This window comes from Akebia trifoliata, chromosome 4 (genome assembly GCF_017979445.1).
Source record: "Akebia trifoliata isolate Shusen 1 chromosome 4, ASM1797944v1, whole genome shotgun sequence".
NCBI lineage: Eukaryota > Viridiplantae > Streptophyta > Magnoliopsida > Ranunculales > Lardizabalaceae > Akebia > Akebia trifoliata.
In genome coordinates this window covers 41,489,481-41,508,962 of record NC_141378.1, presented here as the reverse complement: position 1 = coordinate 41,508,962, position 19,482 = coordinate 41,489,481, and the positions used below count along the sequence as shown (strand labels likewise).

Genomic DNA, 19,482 nt, shown 5'->3' with positions numbered 1-19,482 from the left:
TTATTGTAAAAACACTCCTTTAAAAAATACAATATATCATCTTATATAAACATCAATAACATAATTAAAAATTATTCTAACAAGTATGAGGTAATTTTTTTTTTTCAAAAACTGAAATCCATCTTTAATTGTAAGGATCTAGAACCAGGGCTTCTTATTCCGGTTCCGATTGCATGGGTACCAATTAACACCCCTAGTAAGAGCAAACGGACACATATTAAAAGGGTTTATGTTTAACTTAAAATGTTAAAATGCTTATTAAAAGATTTGTAAGGACTATAATATTAAAAACAATGATATTTTTGTAAATTTGAAAACTACAAATAAGGTCATTTGTTTCAATTTTATGAGTTTTTTAAAATGGCATTTTGCTTATTATATCAAGTTTAAACATAAAAATGAGGGCATTTATGAGTTTTAAATTAGTGATGTGTGGCAAATCATTTTCTTAGGGTGGAGGGGTGAAAAAAGACTTGCCCGCTTCAAGCGGCAATCTCATGCACATGGCAAATCATTTATCTGCTTTTTATATTTATTTTGCATTCAAACACTGTTAAATTTAAGTTTTCCATGGAAAGATGTGTGAAGAAGGGAAAGAGGTGTTTTCTGGAGTGAGTCTAGTTTCATGACCATTGAAGTCCTCTTGAAAATCAACTCCTTAATATCACATTTGAACGAAGAAGCTCTCATTTCCATCCCTCTGAATCAAAACCTCACATTGAATCTGCTCTTCTAAAATAGAAACATTCGTTCACAAATTTAATCCATGTTTCTATGAATTCTAGGTAGAAACTAGACAAAAGAGTGAGCAAAAGATTCCATCAAATTAATAAGGATCTCCTTGGGGAAGAAAATTGAATGCTTGAGAAACCTTTCTTTAACAAACTCTACTCCTCTGTCCAGTCTTCTCTTTCACTCAGGCAGAAGGTCTCTGACATGCGGAGAAGAGCTGCCAACTGATAAAAGCCATCACCAGCGATGAGAACAGTTCAAAGCCTACAACTTTCGGGAGGTGCCACCCCAAACCTCGCCTCAAATAGCTGCAGAAACCATTTATATTCAATTATACAAGAAATAGTGCATCAAATTAATATCAACATTTCTTTGTGCAAAATGAATAAAACTGAAAAGCATAACATCGTGAGGGCATTAGCATTCTCCACTACATTCACTTTCTAATAATATCCCCGCTCATGTTATTTTTTAGTGAAAAAGACAAAGGTATGTTGGTCTTTTATATAATAAATATTTGTTTTAATTAATATATACTAAGGGCATTTTGGTCTTTGTATTTAAATGTCTTATTTGTAATAAATACTTTAGCAATTGATGTTAACACTTCTATAAATATGTTCATAAGAATTTTTCAATATATTTACAACAATGTCATTGCAAAAATACCAATATGCCCTTTTTCTTTTTTCACTACAAAACAAAATGGGTTGAAATATTATTAGAAAGTGAATGTGACGGAAAATGTTGACACCCCAGGGCATCTTGAAAATTAGCATTCCCCGTGTGTGTATATATATATACAAAGAATGACTCATGAAAGAAAAAACTTGATCCCAACTGTTTAGATATAAAATACAACAGTTGAGAAATACGTGTATCTTGATAACACAAATCTAGGAGATACTTATCCGAGGATAAATATATATTTTTTTAATGATAAGCGATAAATCTCAACCATATTTTGTGTTTATACGGTTGGAATCTATGGACACATGAAAAATGACTCAAAAAAATGCAATCTCAATCATGAAACACAAAATCCAACAGTTGGGAATTGTCCTTGGGATATGTGACATCACTAGGGTATGTGTTCTATCCATGTTGGATTTTATGTTTAGTTGGTCAGGATTGCTTGTTTTTATGTCATTTTGCATGAATCCACGGATACTAACTATACTAAAGCACAACTAAAACTTAATAATTGGGCCCTACTCCATTGGATTAGCCCACAGCGGCCCAGGTTCAGAAAGGAAGATTGATACCGATCAAGACTTCCATCTGCTATCCATGAATAAAGAAAACAATTTGCTTAAGAAGATTTAGGGGCTAAGAAGCACGATCTTATTTTAGTATTTCAAAAATCTTTCTGCCACGTACCTATTTTTTGAAAATATGTACCAAAAAGTCATTTCTAAAAGAAGATAGACTCTTTAGTACTCTTTTATCAAATATTAGTCTAAAAAGATTTTTGAAGCGAAAATACCATAATTACCCTTTCAACGATTTTTGAGGTTTTAAGAAACGTGTTTATTTGAGAATGTTTTAGGTACTCCTATGTTTTAAAATGAATAGCAAGCCCTTAGATTATGACCATCTCTTACAGAACAATGAAAAAAAAAGATATAAATGAAAAAAAAAAAAATCCTTGTTTTCTCTTCCCAAAAGTAGTAATCTTTAACTCACATAAATGAAGATGACTACAACAAAGATGATGATGCAGATGAGTATGGTCATCACCACCATCAAGCTGATTTGATCTATGTATGTTAGATTTATTAAAATATATAAATAATTTTCAATAATTAAAATATAATTTTAAAACTCGGCTTAAATGTTCATCGAATTGATTCAAATAAAAGATTAGCAAATCAACTTATATGAGTCAAATAAAATTATATTGAATTTAAGAATAGCTTTTAATAAATAAAAATATATATATATTTTTTTCACAGATATATTAATGATCAAATAAATAGGTTAAGTTTTTTATTTTGACTAGGTATATTTTTAGATCAAACCACTTTGTAAAGTTGTTAAAAGGGTATTTCAGGTATTTTTCCTAAAAGTATCTTCAAAAGATCCTTAATAGGTTAATATTTTATTAAGTGGCACTTACATGTTCTGTATTGTTTATTAGGGGGCTATTCGGTACATATTCTCAATAAAGAGTCCTTCATAGTCATTTTCCCAAAAAAAAAAAAAAAACAAAAGCAGAAGAAAGGAGAAGAAAAGCAAGGCTGCTAACAACAAGTGTACCACATACATGGGGGATTGGACCTATAACAAAGTAACTCACTTTGAATTACATTGAAAATCATAGAATAGGAACATATTGGAACTGATCGGAAGGGTATCAAGATCATATTTTGGAAGTGGAGGGGAAAATTGTAGGGTTTCCATTACAACTGGTTCTAGCGGGTGATTTGATGCCATAATCATTAGGAAGTGCTCCCTTGACCTTTCATGTCCAAGGTTACTGGAAAGTTCAAAAGCATTTACATATGTGCACACCGTGAAAGAGAAGGAAATCCCCAATTTAAGCACAAAGAATGCATCTATAGGTAGAGAAACATCGATGTTTCTACCAACAAAAAAAAAATGAATAGAGAACTTTGAATAAAAAGTAAACTCACAAAACAGCAAATTATATATTTTGGGGCATATAATGACACTTCAATTTATTGAGAAATGAGAAGCATGGATCAGAAGCAGACCTTGTGATAGATGGCATGGTTGCAAGAATTCCAGCACAAGCATAAATTATGGGGATTAGAGTCTTTGGCTTGTTTTTCCGGAGCCACATCAAAGATCCCAACGCAGCAAGAGATACAGTTAATACCTGAACAAAATAATAGAAATAGAATAATGAAATTAATGACACTGGAACGTATACTCAGGGGGGGACAGGTAGAATATGAAAAAGAAGCCTACATAGAAAATAAAAGAATTTAAGCAGAATTTTTTTTTTTTTTGTAGAAGCTGAGAACAGTTTAAGCCTCAATAATATTTGAGAGCTGCTATTGGCACCCCAAATTTTACTTGTTACACCCCAATTAAAATTAAAATTAAAATATATAAATCAATGGTTGAGAATAAGTAAAAGTTGGGGTGCCAATAGAAACTCTCTTTTATTTAGATTTCTATTTGATAGATTTGAGATTTTATATGAACCTAATATTAAATGTAAACAATTCCTGAAGTTGTTAGAATGTGTTATAATGCTTTGTAATCTGAGGTAATAACTTGAACCAAACTTTTGTAATGTTCAAATGGTGTGTTTTAATCTTTAATTAGGTTGTGATAAATAATTTAAGAAATTGGAGTGTAATAAGTAAAAGTTGGAATGCCAATAGCAGCTCTCAAATATTTGCTTTAATCTATTCTGGGAACTTAAATGCAACCATTGTCCAAGAATTTAATAGATTTCCCTATGTTCAGAGGTTTGAATATGATTTCTATACCCAACTAATCAAGAACTCAGGAACTTTGTTCAAACCACCACCAAAACATATCAATATCCAGAGAACGAGGAATGAAGGGAACTTATCCAACCAGATTTGCATTTGCTTCAAGGCCTTGTAGTATGTATTCCCATGTAAATTCTAATCCTCTAGCACCCACCCAGAGAGGTGCAAGTCTGTGTAGGACAGAATCAGCAAAAGCCCATCCTGCCAACAAAAAAATATAGATTCATTAGCAATAAAGGGGAAACACGCGGTGTGAACTAAGTCAGGAAAATGGGAAATAGTTCATTGATTATTTCAAACATCTTAAGATTTGTTACATTGATAACCGAAGAAAATAATTTCATCCCCAAATGCAAACATAGACTTCAAGGTTTACTCACCAAGTCCTACAGCTTGGAATTTATGATTTTGGGAGATATTTCTGTGGGTTAGCTGTGTCAGTGCAAAGTACAACCCAGCAACATCGATAAACCCAATCAAAGCTTTCAAAAATTCCTGAAGAACAATAGGAATGAGCTGCTATCAGTAATTGTGCACTATTGATGTGATGTCACCAAGGTTTGAAGCAGACCATAATACAGTGTAATGGTCAGGCCGTGATACATTATTAACTGTTGTAAAGGTAATGTAATACATGAAGGTGGTGGGTTCCACGGATAATATTAAAAATGTTTGGCGAGACATTTGAATTTAAATTTGAAATTTGAACTCAAATAAAAGTAAAGAGTACTAATAAAACACTAATATAATGGAGTTATTTAGTTTGAACACCATTTATCAGAAAAAGAAAATGGACATAATGCTATTATTTCAAGGTATGTGCTTTGTTAAAGAACATAGCATGTAAGATCATATATTTTGATAAATTGTAAAATTGATACATGTGTAACCCAAAATCTCTTCATATTTCATTTGTCCTAATGTTCATCCAAATTCCAACTTTTCATTTCAAGATATGTGCTTAGTTAGAGAACATAGCATGTAAGATAATAATATTTTGATAAATTGTAAAATTGACACATATGTAACCCAAAATCTCTTCATATTTCATTTGCCCTAATGTTCATCAAAATTTCAACTTTTCATTGCCATCATAGTCATATGGACACAGGAGCTGTAGTAAATGGAGGATGAATTCTACTCTTTAGTGGACTCATCTAGACTTCCTGATCAAACCCATGATTCACATTATATCCATTTTTTAAAACTCACGGTCCAGCCACTTCAGCTCATCATGAAGCCCAATACAGCAATCCAACAAGGGCCCTAGTTCAACCCATTAAAAGGCTATTTTCGACCTGATTTTACATCCAAGTAAAAAAATCTCTCTCTTGTGTGCGCAATGCGTGATGTGTTGTGGAGGGATAAAATTAACTCTCATCTAGAACATTCATTTGCACCAATCAACACTATCACGAGGTGGACACATGGCCATGTTTGGGTAGAATTCTATCTAATTAGGGAAGAATCCCGATTTGGGAGGATTCTTCCCCTTTAGATAATTATGGAATTTGAATAAGGGTAAATGTGAAAATTGTAATCTATTTAGGGTTAGGATTTCTTTTCTAAGGTTAAGGTTTTTCTATTTAAAGGACTAAAGACCATTGTAAAAGGAGAGAAAAAATGGGAGGAGAGGAAAAAAAGAGAGGTGGGGAAGAGATTATGTAACAGGGAGATTCAGAATATAGTGGGACGGCTCCCCGAGCCCATGGACATAGGCATGTTTGTCGAACCACATAGACAATCCCTTGGTTTTCTTTTTCTTTTTTCGTATTTTCCATTATTTTAATGATTTATTGGTGTGATCTTGATAAATGTGTAAATCTCGAGATGAATCACAAAAAAAACCTCTACAATTGGGGCCGTCTATGGGATTCGAGAACTTTACAACTTCTAAAATCCTTCCTGAATGAGCATCATCCTTGATTCCTGAACTAGTATGGTTCCTAAGCTCCTAAGCTTATCTTATTCCCTGACAAACACAAATCTGATCTTCCACTTAGCTCATAATAAGTCGAGACTTCAATAATATGATCGACTATCTTGAAACTCGGTCTTAGTTCCCTAAATGAGCCAAGACTTTAACAAATGATAGAAGAATCGACAAACTTCCTAGGTCGGACTTGAATCTCATAATGATCCAAAACTTAAATAAATAATAGAAGAATCGACCAAAGTCCTAGATCGGACTTGGATCTCAAAATAACTCAAGACTTAGATAAATAATAAAATAACTTACCCAAGTCCTAGATTGAGCTTTAGATCCTAGAACAATCCAAGACTTTGATAAATAAAAGAAGAACCGGCCGAAGTCCCAGATCGGACTTGGATCCCAGAACGATTCAAGACTTTGATAAATAGAAGACCAAGCTTAAACCTTGAACCTTTTCTTTCATCTGCTCTTGGGAAGAGTAGGGGATCGATTCCCTTAACGAACTAAGCATAACCTTAACCTTTTTGCCCTGCTCTCCCACAAGAACAAGTTTCGGTTCCCTTATCGACCCGACGTTAACCTTAGCTTCTTTACACTACTCCCACTCGAGAGAATGGCTCAGTTAATTAAACAGACCTTAACCTTAGCCTTTTGCCCTACTCCCCTCGAGAGCAAGACTCGATTCATTGAACAAACCTTAACCTTTGCTTTTTGCCCTGCTCCCCCTCGAAAGCAAGGCTCGGTACGTTCAACCAACCTTAACGTTTACCTTTTGCCCTACACCCTCTCAAGGTTGTTCGTTGAACCGACCTTAACCTCAATCTTTTTGTCTTGCTCCCCCTCAAGTGCACAACTTGATTTCCTTAACAAATCGACATCAACCTTTTTGCCCTGCTCCACCTCAAGAGCAAGGCTCAAAGATCCTTTTAATAACTCAGGTTCATAGAATAATCATTCTTGCATGTAAAATTGAAAAAAGACCAAGTAAATTTTTTCTACCTTATTGAAAACTTCAAAGAAAACGGTTCTTATTAAAATCCTATTGAAAATAAGTTTTTATGTAACCCCGAGTCCAAGTTCCAGAATAAACTTGGACCGAGCACCCAAATAGAAATTAACCATTATACCTCATAGTCCGGACTTAACCGAGCCCCCCAAGTATACCACGATGGGTCAAAAATTGAATAATGAATTGAACCTCTTAATTCAACGGAGTCCCTAGACTCGCTTGAGTTGGGCACGAGATTAGCCCCAAACCTTATTTGTCAAGTCGACCAAACTAACAAAAAGTGGCTCGGTGTGATTAAACCCCTTAGCAATTTAACTAGCTTGACAAGGTACACTTCTTGATCAAATTTTTTAGCAATAAACTTAATTCGATGGAATCTTGTGACTCGACCAAGTTTTTTATTATCATGAAAATACACCTTATAAATCAAATCAAAACATCGAAAAACAACCTCTCAACGTAAAAGTCCTCTTTGAGGGCAAAACGGTAATTTTCCAACTCCAAAATTCAAAATTTTGAAACTAATAATTAAAATTGTTGAACAAATAAAATCAATTAATTAAACCCACGGGCCAAATTTTAAGTGATGGCCCATTTACTTAAGTGGGGCTCACATGATATTTAATAAAGAACCCTCCATCGGGGTCCAAAAGAATTAAAAATATAATTTAATAAAAAACCTTCCATTGGGGGACTCTCCAAAAATTAAAAAAATTTCATTCTACGTAAGTTAAAAAAATTCAAAATTCAAATAAAACGTAATTGAATCCTAATCTAAACAACTTAACAGATTAGTTAGAGATAGACCTTATCTCTAAGAGACCTAATCCAAACCCTAATCTTATCACAAAGCTATTTAAAAAGAGTCTCCACCACATAATTTCAGAAGTCAAGAAAAACCCTAGAAAAGAGAGGTCAAAAAACTCTCCCAATACTTCTCAAAACCCTAAATCTGAAGCCCCAAGTCCATACCTAACCCCCAAGCCTTAGTTTTCAATCTAAAAACACCCACAAACTCTTAAAAACACCCCGAAAAGTTAGTAAAACATGCAGATCTAAGGGAAGAAAGTCTCATCTCGAAGGTCGGAGGCAGATCTAGCGACAAAGATAAAGGGAGAAGATTCACACGAAGAAAGCACTCCACCAGTTTCCGAGGGAATCGACCGTCGCAATCATTCAAGTAAAAAAACAAGGGTAATCTTTGGTTTACTCCAGATCTAAGATGTTTTGCAGTGTAAATTTTTTAGAAAAGTAGAGATCGACGTTTGCTGGGCAAAATTCTCCACTGAAAGCACCCTCGATCCGTGGGTGCGAATCCACTTTTATTTTTTTGGGAATCGCCACCTAGTTTTACGGTCTAGGATCTAAAACATGACTAAAGAAATAAGGAATACTAAACTATAAAATGATAGTGGGTAGGGGGGTCAAGTTATGGGATTGGAAAGTGTTAGGCACCAACCCCGCCTAGCGAACACCGATCTCTACTTTTCCCAAAAATTTGCATTGCAAAACAGCCTAAATCTAGAGTAAACGAAAGATTACCCTTGTTTTTTTTACCTGAGTGATTGCAACGGTCGATTCCTTCAGAAATTGGCGGAGAGCATTCCTCGTGTGAATCTTCTTGTTTTATCTCTGTTGTTAAATCTGTCTCCAACCTTCGAAATGAGACTTTCTTCCCTTAGATCTGAATGACTGACTTTTCGAAGTGTTTTTAAATGTTTTACTAACTTTTCAAAGTGTTTTTAAGAGTATCTAGTTGTTTTTAGATTAAAAACTATGGCTTAAGGGTTAGGTATGGACTTGGGATTTCCAATTTAAGGTCTTAGGAAGTATTATAAGAGATTTTTTACATCTTTTCTAGGATTTTTCTTGACCTACGAAATTAGGTAGTGGAGGCTCTTTTTTAAAGAGCTTTGTGATAAGATTAGGATTTGGATTAGGTCTCTTAGAGATAAAGTACTAACTAATATGTTAAGTTGTTTAGATTATGATTCAATTAGGTTTTATTTGAATTTTGAATTTTTTTGACTTACATAAAATGAGAATTTTTTAATTTTTGAAGAACCCCAATGAAGGATTTTTTATTAAATTATATTTTTAATTCTTTGGGACCCCCCGGTGGAGGGTTCTTTATTAAATATCATGTGGACTCCACTTAAGTAAATGGACCACCACTTAAAATTTGGCTCATGGACTTAATTAATTGATTTTATTTGTTCAACAATTTTAATTTGATTTATTAAGATTTCACTTTACGTTAATTAACGTTTTAATTATTAATTTCAAAATTTTGAAGTTTAGAATTGAAAAATTACCGTTTTGCCCTCAAAGAAAACTTACATAAAGAGGTTGTTTTTCGATGTTTTGAAATCAATTTTTCATAAAGAATTCAATGAGAACATTGGTTTCTCACTTATGCATTTTTGACGTGAAATGATTGTAGACCCTATGAGGCACGTTTTTCTAATTTTGTCGAATTTTGTGAAAATTGACGAAATAATTTATTTGATTTTAATTTGCTGTTTTATGTGTTCGAAAAGATTTTCCTAAACATAATGTAGACTCTAGGAATGTTCTGATGTCAAGGGTATTCTGGTAATTTGGTCATTTTTTTTATAATTTTTCTCATAAAGCTTCTGTTTGTCTGGAAATGATGATTTCTATGTTTTGGATCGTATCTTCCTAACGTAATGTAATTTCTAAAATTTGCTCGTTTGAAATATCTCATCCAAGCTTTGGAAACACATTTAGTAACAACTCAAAACATTAGAATATTCATCCATCATTGGGAACCGTTGTAATCGTTTGGACGAGTTGATTAATCAGGCGAATGCAAAAATGAGGTGTCTACACAACTTATCCCCATGTGAGGCATTACATTAAACCTTTTGATAGCATGGATGCCGCTTATCCAGTCCATGCATTTACTACCTTTCCCATAATAACCCCCGTCTTCATTAGACATTTAAGCAAACACTTGCCGAGTCAAATGGTATAAGTTGTTCCTAATCTTAATTTTCAACTACATATACATCAAATCCTAGGTATACAACATGCATCCAATAATACTTCTCAAACTCCTTGCCATTTTAAGTTTTGAGAACCTAAAGTACATTCCAAGTTCCTAATTATATATGTATTTGGCATTGTCACACCACCACAAATCTAGGTTCATAATTGTTGCAGAACTCTAGTCTAATGTGTCCTCCACTACATAAACTTGAAATTAGCATAAAAGGCTCAGCGATACCGTGCCTACCCTTAATCTTTTTAACTTTACTTCATAGTGCCCTTTAATCATAAACTTATCATATCCTTCCTGTACACGTTACCATTTGAAGAAGCCTTCTGCACACAATGGTTGCAGGTATGTAATCTTCCTCCCTTGCACAACAACTTACCCTTATTTCCTTTTTACCATTGAAGCCGTACCCACTACCTTCACCACTGTTACCACCTCCATGCTCGACCTGGAACTCCTCAACTTCTATTTCAGCAAGGCTTTTGTAACCCTCGGATTTGATCAAGGACTGGTGAACGAACAAATCATTGGCTTCCACCTTCTTGCATTACAAACCCCAAACCCCTTCTGGTCACCAAACCACTTCACAACTCCAATCGATCCGATTCCTTCAACCATGGATCGATCCTCAGATACACTCTCTTCACCTTCCCTTTTTCTAATCTCCCCCGACCTTATCGTGAACAAAACCAAATCAAAAACCCTAAACCCCCCAAGGATTGATATTGACGGCAGCCCCCTACTTTTGATTGAGAACTCAATCATTCCCCGTGATTTCTCATGGTTTTCCCTTTTCAATCCTACTATTGTGATTTTCACAAGTGTTCCTCACTCGATTCCCACAGACGATGCCAATTGTAAAGGCATTTTCTGTGATTGACCTCGAGATCTACAATCTCTATCAAGATTACACCAATAAATCATTAAAATAATGAAAAATACAACAACAACAAAAAGAACACCAAGAGATTTTTTACGTGGTTAGGCAAACTTGTCTACGTACACGGGACTCGGGGGGTTCATTCCACTATATTCTGAATCTTCTTGTTACATGATCTCTTCTCTTCCTCTCCTATCATTTTTCCCTCTCCTTTTATAGTGGTCTTTAACCCTTTAAATAGAAAACCCTAACCCTAGTTAAATTACAATTTTCACATTTATCCCTATCCAAATTCAGTAATTATCTAAAAAGGAAGAATCCTCCCAAATTGGGATTCTTCCCTAATTAGATAGATTTCCACCCAAACATTGCCTCATATCCACTTGCATATCAATTAGTGCAAATGAACGGTCCATATGGGAGTCAATTTTTATCCCTCCACATGCATACAGTCCTAAAAGGGGTTTTTTGTGGATTTACTAAAAATAATAGTTAACTAGTTTTATTAGTATTATAAAGTTTCTATTTTAAGAGAAGCTAATTGGTTAATAAGTCCTTAGAATATGGGAATTTTGAATTATAAAAAGTTTTTATTTCTTTCTTAATTTATAGAGTTGAATTGTTCAAGGAAAAGAGAAGGTGTTGCATAAGCCTATATATAAATGCAACTTCTTTAGTTCATTGGATGGAAAAGAAACAAAACTTTCAATGAATGAAATTCCTTTATATTCAACTTTAGAAGAAAAGAACAAACAAAAGTCAGATAGTTGAAAAGGGAGGACAAATATGAAACCCTTTCACAAGATGGCCAATGTTCAATAGGTGATCTTTTGTGGGGCTTTGGAATTTTTTCGTTTTTGTTTGTAGTGTTTGGATGTTGGTTCGCCTTTCAAAATGGTTAACTCTCCTTTGATAGATCTCCTCAACCTCCTCAATGTAACCTCTTTATTTGTTTGTTCTTCTTTCTTTTGATGAAATCCTTGATCTATCGAAAACCTACTCTTGCACCTCACTCTATACATGCTCGTATCCATTACTAATGCATAATCATTAAAACTCCACAGTTTAAAAATAAAAAAATCATAACTATATTATTTAATGGATGTTTCTAAGAAATTGAATGGCTCGGTCTAAGTCAAGACTTAGAATTAGCCAATTTCATTTTCCAAAACCATTTCTTGTTTTCAACTTTATTAGTCCAGCAGAGCCAACTCTATCCAACCGTGTCAGCCATGTACATGTGGAGACATCCTTACATAGTTACATACAAGTACACATAATTTACTCTTCCAAAGAACTTAAAGATAAACAAAAGAAGCAATCAAACATTATAAAGTACTGATGTTAATATTTTCAACTTCTCCTATGCACAGATAAATGCTAAAAGCTGTCAGAATCAACCCCTGACATCAAGAGTACTAATAATTTCCAATTCCCTATAATAAAAAAATTGATTCGTTAACATCTAAGTGGTCCATTTTGGAAAAGAATGCAATGAGAACATACCTGGTAAGGATCAAAACTGTCATTGTCAGGTACTTTGAGAAAGGTGGCCAGGCAAACAAGCTGCCAAGATAAACAATTACTATGAAATGTAAATAGAAACTATAAACTAAAGAACAGTTCATGAGTCCAGAATATAGAGAAATCAGATAAGATATGTGAAAACAATGGCTTGAAATTTAAGCATGTGTTTCAAGGCACGGAAGATTGAATAATGTTTGTTAATTAAGACCCTGTAAAACTTCTTAAGGGCACATACAAGATCATAAGCACTAGATTTCCTTTCTAGCTCAAAGTTAAGCAAATCTAGAAACAAGGACTAAAACCTTGATGAGGTAGTTAATACAAACCATCCACGTAAACTTGGATTCAACAAATGAGGTCAAAAAACCCAAGGGGACAAGCATTATGTTAAGCCAATCTTTCATTTCTTCAATGCTTGTTATAGAGAGCTTCCATTGTCACACCAACTTTTAAGAACAGCACCCCAAGATGTGTCTCAATTCTACGGTGATTTACATATGAATTGGGATGCTGTTAGCGAAAGTTGGTGTGGCAATAGAATCTCTCTTGTTATATGATTTTGATATTTTATTTGGAGACATTGGCTAAGGATTTTTTCTGCTTCATTCCAAACATAACATAATCCATTCATAAAATCAAAGTAACAAACTAGCCAACCTCCATCGGAACCTCTAAAGTCCGAGTTGCTGATTTCCTCTGTATTCACACATAGTAAAGGGCTAATAGAGGAGCTCTATAAGGATTGTGGCACCCAAACAATTGAAAATATATTCAATAGACAAAGAAAAGTTGATAGTGGGGTAAACAAGATTTAGAGTTTATAAGTAAAACCCACAAATTTATGTTGCCAATCTATCAAATAGGTGAAGTTCCAGGTAATAGTGGTAGCACTAGGACTGCAATATTTTGGAGGAAAGGGACCCGGGGGGATTTGAATTTGATGCGTGGTATGAAGTACACAAGAATTAGGTCCGCAATTTTTATTTTTATTTTACTTTTATTTTTTGATTAAAAAAAGGGGGGGACACATTAAACAGAATAAAAGACTAATAAGATATATTGAAGGATAAAAAATAAAAATCAATCTTTAATGCAACCAGCATTGATTTTGCAACCTTGGGTCTACTTCAAATCCAAATTCCTTTGAGCCATTGTAACTTTTACTGAGACCGTAACTAACCAAACCAAGTAGTTTTGGGGATCTATCTGATGCCCAACATATTAATGAACATTACATTGATATCGTAAAGTTCTTTGCAAGCAATTAAGAAGAAGATTTTTGCATACTAGGTTCCAACATCAAATGAATCAAATCAATTAAAGTTAAGAAATGAATGGGACCAAAGGCGGATATCAAGTTTACCAACCTTTACTAATGCAGTTCCAAGATAAACAAGAGCAGCTTTAACAGAGGTACCGATCGTGTCATACTCCGATCTGCACCAAATATTTAATTCAAAGTCGAGATATGATCGTAAAACAAGTTAAACAGCATACAACACTAGTGAAAGAGCCCATTATAGATATACAGATCTACTGTAATTTAACTAGTAAATTTAAAACCCAAAACCACCAATTTTTAGATTAAAACTCAGGAATTGTTCCTCTCTCCCACATTTTGAACAAAAGACCACAAAAACAACAATGAAATCCAAAAGCAGGATTCAAGAGAGTGGGACCCCAATGATACAAACAAAGTCAATACATACCAAAAGCACTTAAGTGTTAATGGTGAGTAAAATTAAGTGCTTATCTCTTTTGGATCGAATCACACCACCACACTACATAACTACCGTCCTCAGTAGACCAATCTGTGGTGGCTTTCACCGTGGTACCTTTCTTTTGCCCTCCTTCCCCAGGCTGCCCTTGACCTAGGATTATGTGATGACTTCATTCAAGTATCCTGTCCCCAGGACTCTATGGAAACTTTCATTCTAGTACCTTTCTAGAACTCCCAAGTAGCTCCATCCCTAGGTCTCCCCTTTAGTTGACATCCTCAACAGTAGACTCTGTGGGGAAGTTCACTTTGGTATTCTTTCGTAGCTTTCACTATGTTATCCTACTCTCAAGGTTCCCAAGTAGTCCTTTACCTAAGACTCTGTGTCGAATTTCACTTAGATACCCCTCTTAGGCCCCCATATCACCCCTTCCTCAGAGATCCTCAATGGCCTACTCTATGGTTCCCGAGACTCTATGGTAACTTTGACTTTGGTACCCTTCTCAGGCCCCCAAGTAGCCATGTGCCCAAGTCTCCCCTTCCACTGACATCCTCAGTGGCCCACCTTATGATGGCTTTCACTCTGGTACCCTTCCTTTGAGTCCCTAGGTTTTAGGTACCAAATATAATTAATTAGGAGTACGATAATTTTTTAGGTTTTAGGCTAAATAGTATTAAAGTTAGTTGCTTAATTTTAAGGATAAAATTTTGATTAGATTCGAATAGAAGGAAAAAAAAAAAAGAACTTGAATTTTGATTTAGGATTAGTTGTTTGTACAATTTCCTCGGAAACATTTATTGTATTTTCATTATTAATCAAATCATTTGGATTTAGGGATTGACCATCTCGAATTAGTCTAGGAGGTCCAGGTACCTCAAAGCAATCATCTTCTTTCTTATTTTTTATTTTGTTTATTTGTAATGATTCTACATGAACATTATAAAAGGTAGGTACCAAAGCGAGGTTCAATGTTCAAATTCCTTACCTCTATCTATAACCATCATCATCATTCTTTGATCACCACCATCCACCAGAAATTGACAATCTACACTACAACCACCTCAATCTCCATCAACATCCTACACTGTCATTCTCTATCACCATCTTCATTATTACTATTGCTACTTATAACCATTCCCTACACCACGAGCACTACCGTTGCTGCCCTTGATTAGCAACGCCTTCATATTGATATCTCCACCCAACACAAAAAGGGAAGAAAAAAATATGCTAGCCATCATCAACTTTATTTCAAACAACGTGTATTGTAGAATCGATCTCAGAATTTCTTCATAGTTGCGTATCTTGAAACCCTTCTTAATCGCAATCCAAACCCAATTCCAACTCCTTAACCCAATCGTAATCCCTATCAACCTGATAGCCCTTTTTCGAGGTAACCCTTTGAACCCAAGACATGGTGCAAGCAAACTCTAATACCATTTGATACAAAAACCTAACCAATACACCAAAAGCATTTAAGTGCTAATGTGTTAGGACTCTATTTTAGTTAGATTTTATTTCTATTTATATTAGGATTCTATCAGTAGGATTAATTATTGATTTAATATATATTTTGTTTGAATGGGTATTTTAGAAGAATAGAATTAGTAAATTATTAGGATTAGGACTATTTATTTATAAAAGGAGAGAATCCCCTTATCAATCAATGAAGAATATTTGTTTTAATCGTGTTTTTACACAATCCTTGGTGTGTTGAGCACTTGAGATCGCCCTTTTCTCTCGTTTGAGTGGGCACATTAGGAACTAGGTTCCTAATAATTGGTATCAGAACAGATTTTTCTGAGCATGCCAGTGAAAAAAAAGGAAAAGAAACAATCAAAACTTGAAATCATGGAGGAAAGTGTGGCTCATCTTGAAGAATCTATGGAGAACATACAATCCCTTCTTGCATCCATGCAGCAAACTTTGGAGAAGGATCGAGAGCAAACATGACAACTCATCGAGTGTTTGTCTATACAAAATCCATCGAATCGTACGATTAAATCTATTGATGGGGAATCAAGTGTAGGTAATCATGATATGCTGATTGAAGACCGTGTTCCGAATCGAGTGCAAGAAGACCGGTTTGAAGGTCGAGTTCAAACAAGGTGCGCAACAATCGATTTTCCAAAATTTGATGGGCTCAAACCTCTTAACTTCATCTACAAAGCAAAACAATTTTTTGCTTACCATCATTCTGTTGAACATGAACAAACTATGTTGGCTTCTTTCCATATGGAAGACGCGGCTTTGACGTGGTACCAGTGGTATAACCGCACTCATACGCATTCTACATGGAGGGATATGACATCGACTATGCTAAACCGTTGTGGACCTGTGGATTTCAAAAATTTAGAGGGTTTGCTCACCAAGATAAAGTAAGGGGCTTCAACTATTGCGGGTTACCAAGAAGAATTTGAAAATTTGGCAAATCAAGTTGAAGGATGGTCGGATCGTGCATTAATGGGAACCTTTATTCAAGGCTTACATGATGAATCGGTCAAAAAGTACTAATGTTTAGGCCATTGACACTCCAAGATGCCATGGGACTTGCAAGGCGACAAGAAGAGAAATTATTCGACTTCAACATGCAGATCAACCAATGTTGGGATTGGTTATCAATGGCCAAACAAATAACAAAAATCCTCCTGAGATGATAACAGCACCCGCACGATGAATATCCAGTGACAGAGATGAAAGCTCGACGAGACAAGGGATTATGCTATAATTGCGATGAATGTTACACTCCAGGCCATCAATGTAAAAGGATGCAAATATATTTGTTAGAAGGATGGGATGAAGTGGACGATGAAAATATTCCAATTGAAGTTATTTTTTCACCATGAGAACATGGTCGGTTGGTATTTGATTTGAATAGGTATTTTAGGAAGAATAGAATTAGTAAATTATTAGGATTTGGACTCTTTATTTATAAAAGTATGGAATCCCCTTATTAATCAATGAAGAACATTTGTTTTAATCGTGTTTTTACACAATCTTGGTGTGTTGAGCACTCGAGATCACCCTTTCTCTCGTTTGAGTGAGTACGTTAGGAACTAGGTTTCTAACATAATGATGCAGAAAATTTAAGACCTTATCTCTTTGGGATCGTAACACCCAATTTTCAGAAACCAAATTACATCACATAACCACCATTAATATCTGTTTTAACGAATTATTCAAAAGGTTTGACGAGATCCCATCGATAAGAAAAAAAAAACCACAATTAGGGTTTTATTTCCACACATTGATAGGGTGCAACTTACACAAATAACAGATCTGTAAAATATTTCCAAGAAAAATAAATAAAGGAGGACTTACAATGGCGTTGCAGAGTAGTAGACTGCGTGAGGACCGAAAGTAAGAATTGCACAGTTGAAGAAGTGAAACACAGTCATTCTCTCTCTCTCTCTCTCAGAGCTCTCTCGATGGCGAGGAGCAAAAACCAGAGAAGACTTCGCTATGAAACCTCGGTTCGATGCAACTCGTTGTATAAGAAGCTATACGAAGCGCACAGATACGGAGACACGTATTTAAAGCATGGGGCCGGCTGTTTGCACACTAAAATGGCTCATCTCACCCAATTTCTTTTCATACGTACCTTAACTTTAAAATAACTATCTGCACACACTGGTAAATGTATTTTTAACGATTTATCTTAAATTATTTATTTCACCTACCTAAAGGCACTGAATTATTTTTCTTCCTTTTCTCTTTTTCTTATTTCTTCTTTTTTTTCTTTGCATTTAGGAAAGTTTTAATGAGATTTTTAAGTTTTGATTTTACTTATTTTTCTTATCGTAAGACTTTCAATCAAATTGAAATCATTTACATGAGAAATAATTTGATAGGTATTTATCAAATTGATTTTATAATGTTTAGTAGAAAGTTTTATTTAGTAAGTATTTACTGAATCCGTTTGATGATAACTACAAATTGAATATATTTGATAATATTCGGTAAGTACCTATTGAATGTACTAAAACAAGTGCAATCTAAACCTACTAAATAGAACTGTCAAAAAATCTTTAAGTTATTATATTCAAAATCATCATTTTGTGATTTTAATCATGATTTTTCAACTTCCTTGATGATTAAATGTAAAAAAAATAAAATAAGATTATTTGAAAAGAAAAGAAAAAAAAAAATTAATCTCTATTGATTCAACCTCTCACAAAATTTAAAAGAAGATGAAAATGAGAAGAGAAGGAAACAAGGAAGGAAGAAATAGAAAGAGAGGAAGGGACAAGAAAAGGAGGAAGTAGGTTTTAGGTTTTTGTTCGATAGGTGGTGGTGGGTGCATTAAGTCAAAACGAAAAGAGTGAAATGATAATTTATTTATTTTTCCCACAAAAGTCACTTAAGTGGGTGCATTGAGCGCCATCAGTGTGCAAATACTCTCCCTTAAATTTTAAAAGCACAAATTCGTTGTGTTACTAAATACTCAATATATGATGTTAGCCCCTATAATTTATTTATTTATTATTTATTTTTATTTATTTTTTATTTTTTATTTTTTGTTGGGAGGGGGAGGGGGAGGGGGGGGGGGAGTTATGGATAAACATTTAACTTTATTGAAGATTTTTATTTATTTTTTTCATACTTTTCATGGTTGATTTTTAATCATCAATTTGACCATGTGTTTTTTTAGTGAGATGTTATATTTATATAAATCTCTCTTTTCCTTAATTTTAAGTGGTGGTTTTAATATCATAGATTAATGAACTCAATCCAACAATTAATGCACTTCGAGAAGTAAAATATCAAATAATTTGTGCTTTTATGAAAATAGCAAAATTTTGGGTCCCCAATGACATGTCAACTTCTCCATGCTTTCAGAGCATCAAACTCTTCCTCTTTTATATATAAATAATATCTGATTTAAATATCTAATTACATTTATATAGTTTTACATCTTTGATTTAGGTCCACTAGCTCCTTATCCTATCTCCTCTTTTTATATAATATCTGATTTAAATATGTATGTTGTAGAACCTAGAACTGTAGTTTATAAAAGTGACAAAGTATTTATTCGCCATTTGAAATTAATATTTTCATTCGCAAACATCACTATTTATGATGCTTAAGATTTTAGAACACCTAAATTTCCATTTTCTTATCTAAAATTTCTTTATGAATTTGATTCTACGCATATAATTCACAATTTTGTTCTAGATGAGTTAATATGTTA

General features: G+C 34.1%; 1 protein-coding gene across 1 annotated transcript; it reads right to left on the bottom strand.

Annotated features, from left to right (window-relative positions):
- Nucleotides 1-689: 689 nt before the first annotated feature.
- LOC147405021 (seven transmembrane domain protein) lies at nt 690-17,771 on the bottom strand. The gene is made up of 7 exons (XM_086441141.1): nt 17,613-17,771; nt 13,941-14,010; nt 12,553-12,612; nt 4,583-4,697; nt 4,288-4,403; nt 3,450-3,574; nt 690-1,040 (listed from the first exon to the last, which is right to left on the bottom strand). The coding sequence occupies exons 1-7, from the start codon at nt 17,687-17,689 to the stop codon at nt 917-919; spliced, it is 687 nt and encodes a 228-aa protein (XP_086297267.1). The 5' UTR covers nt 17,690-17,771; the 3' UTR covers nt 690-916.
- Between the last annotated feature and the right edge of the window lie 1,711 nt (nt 17,772-19,482).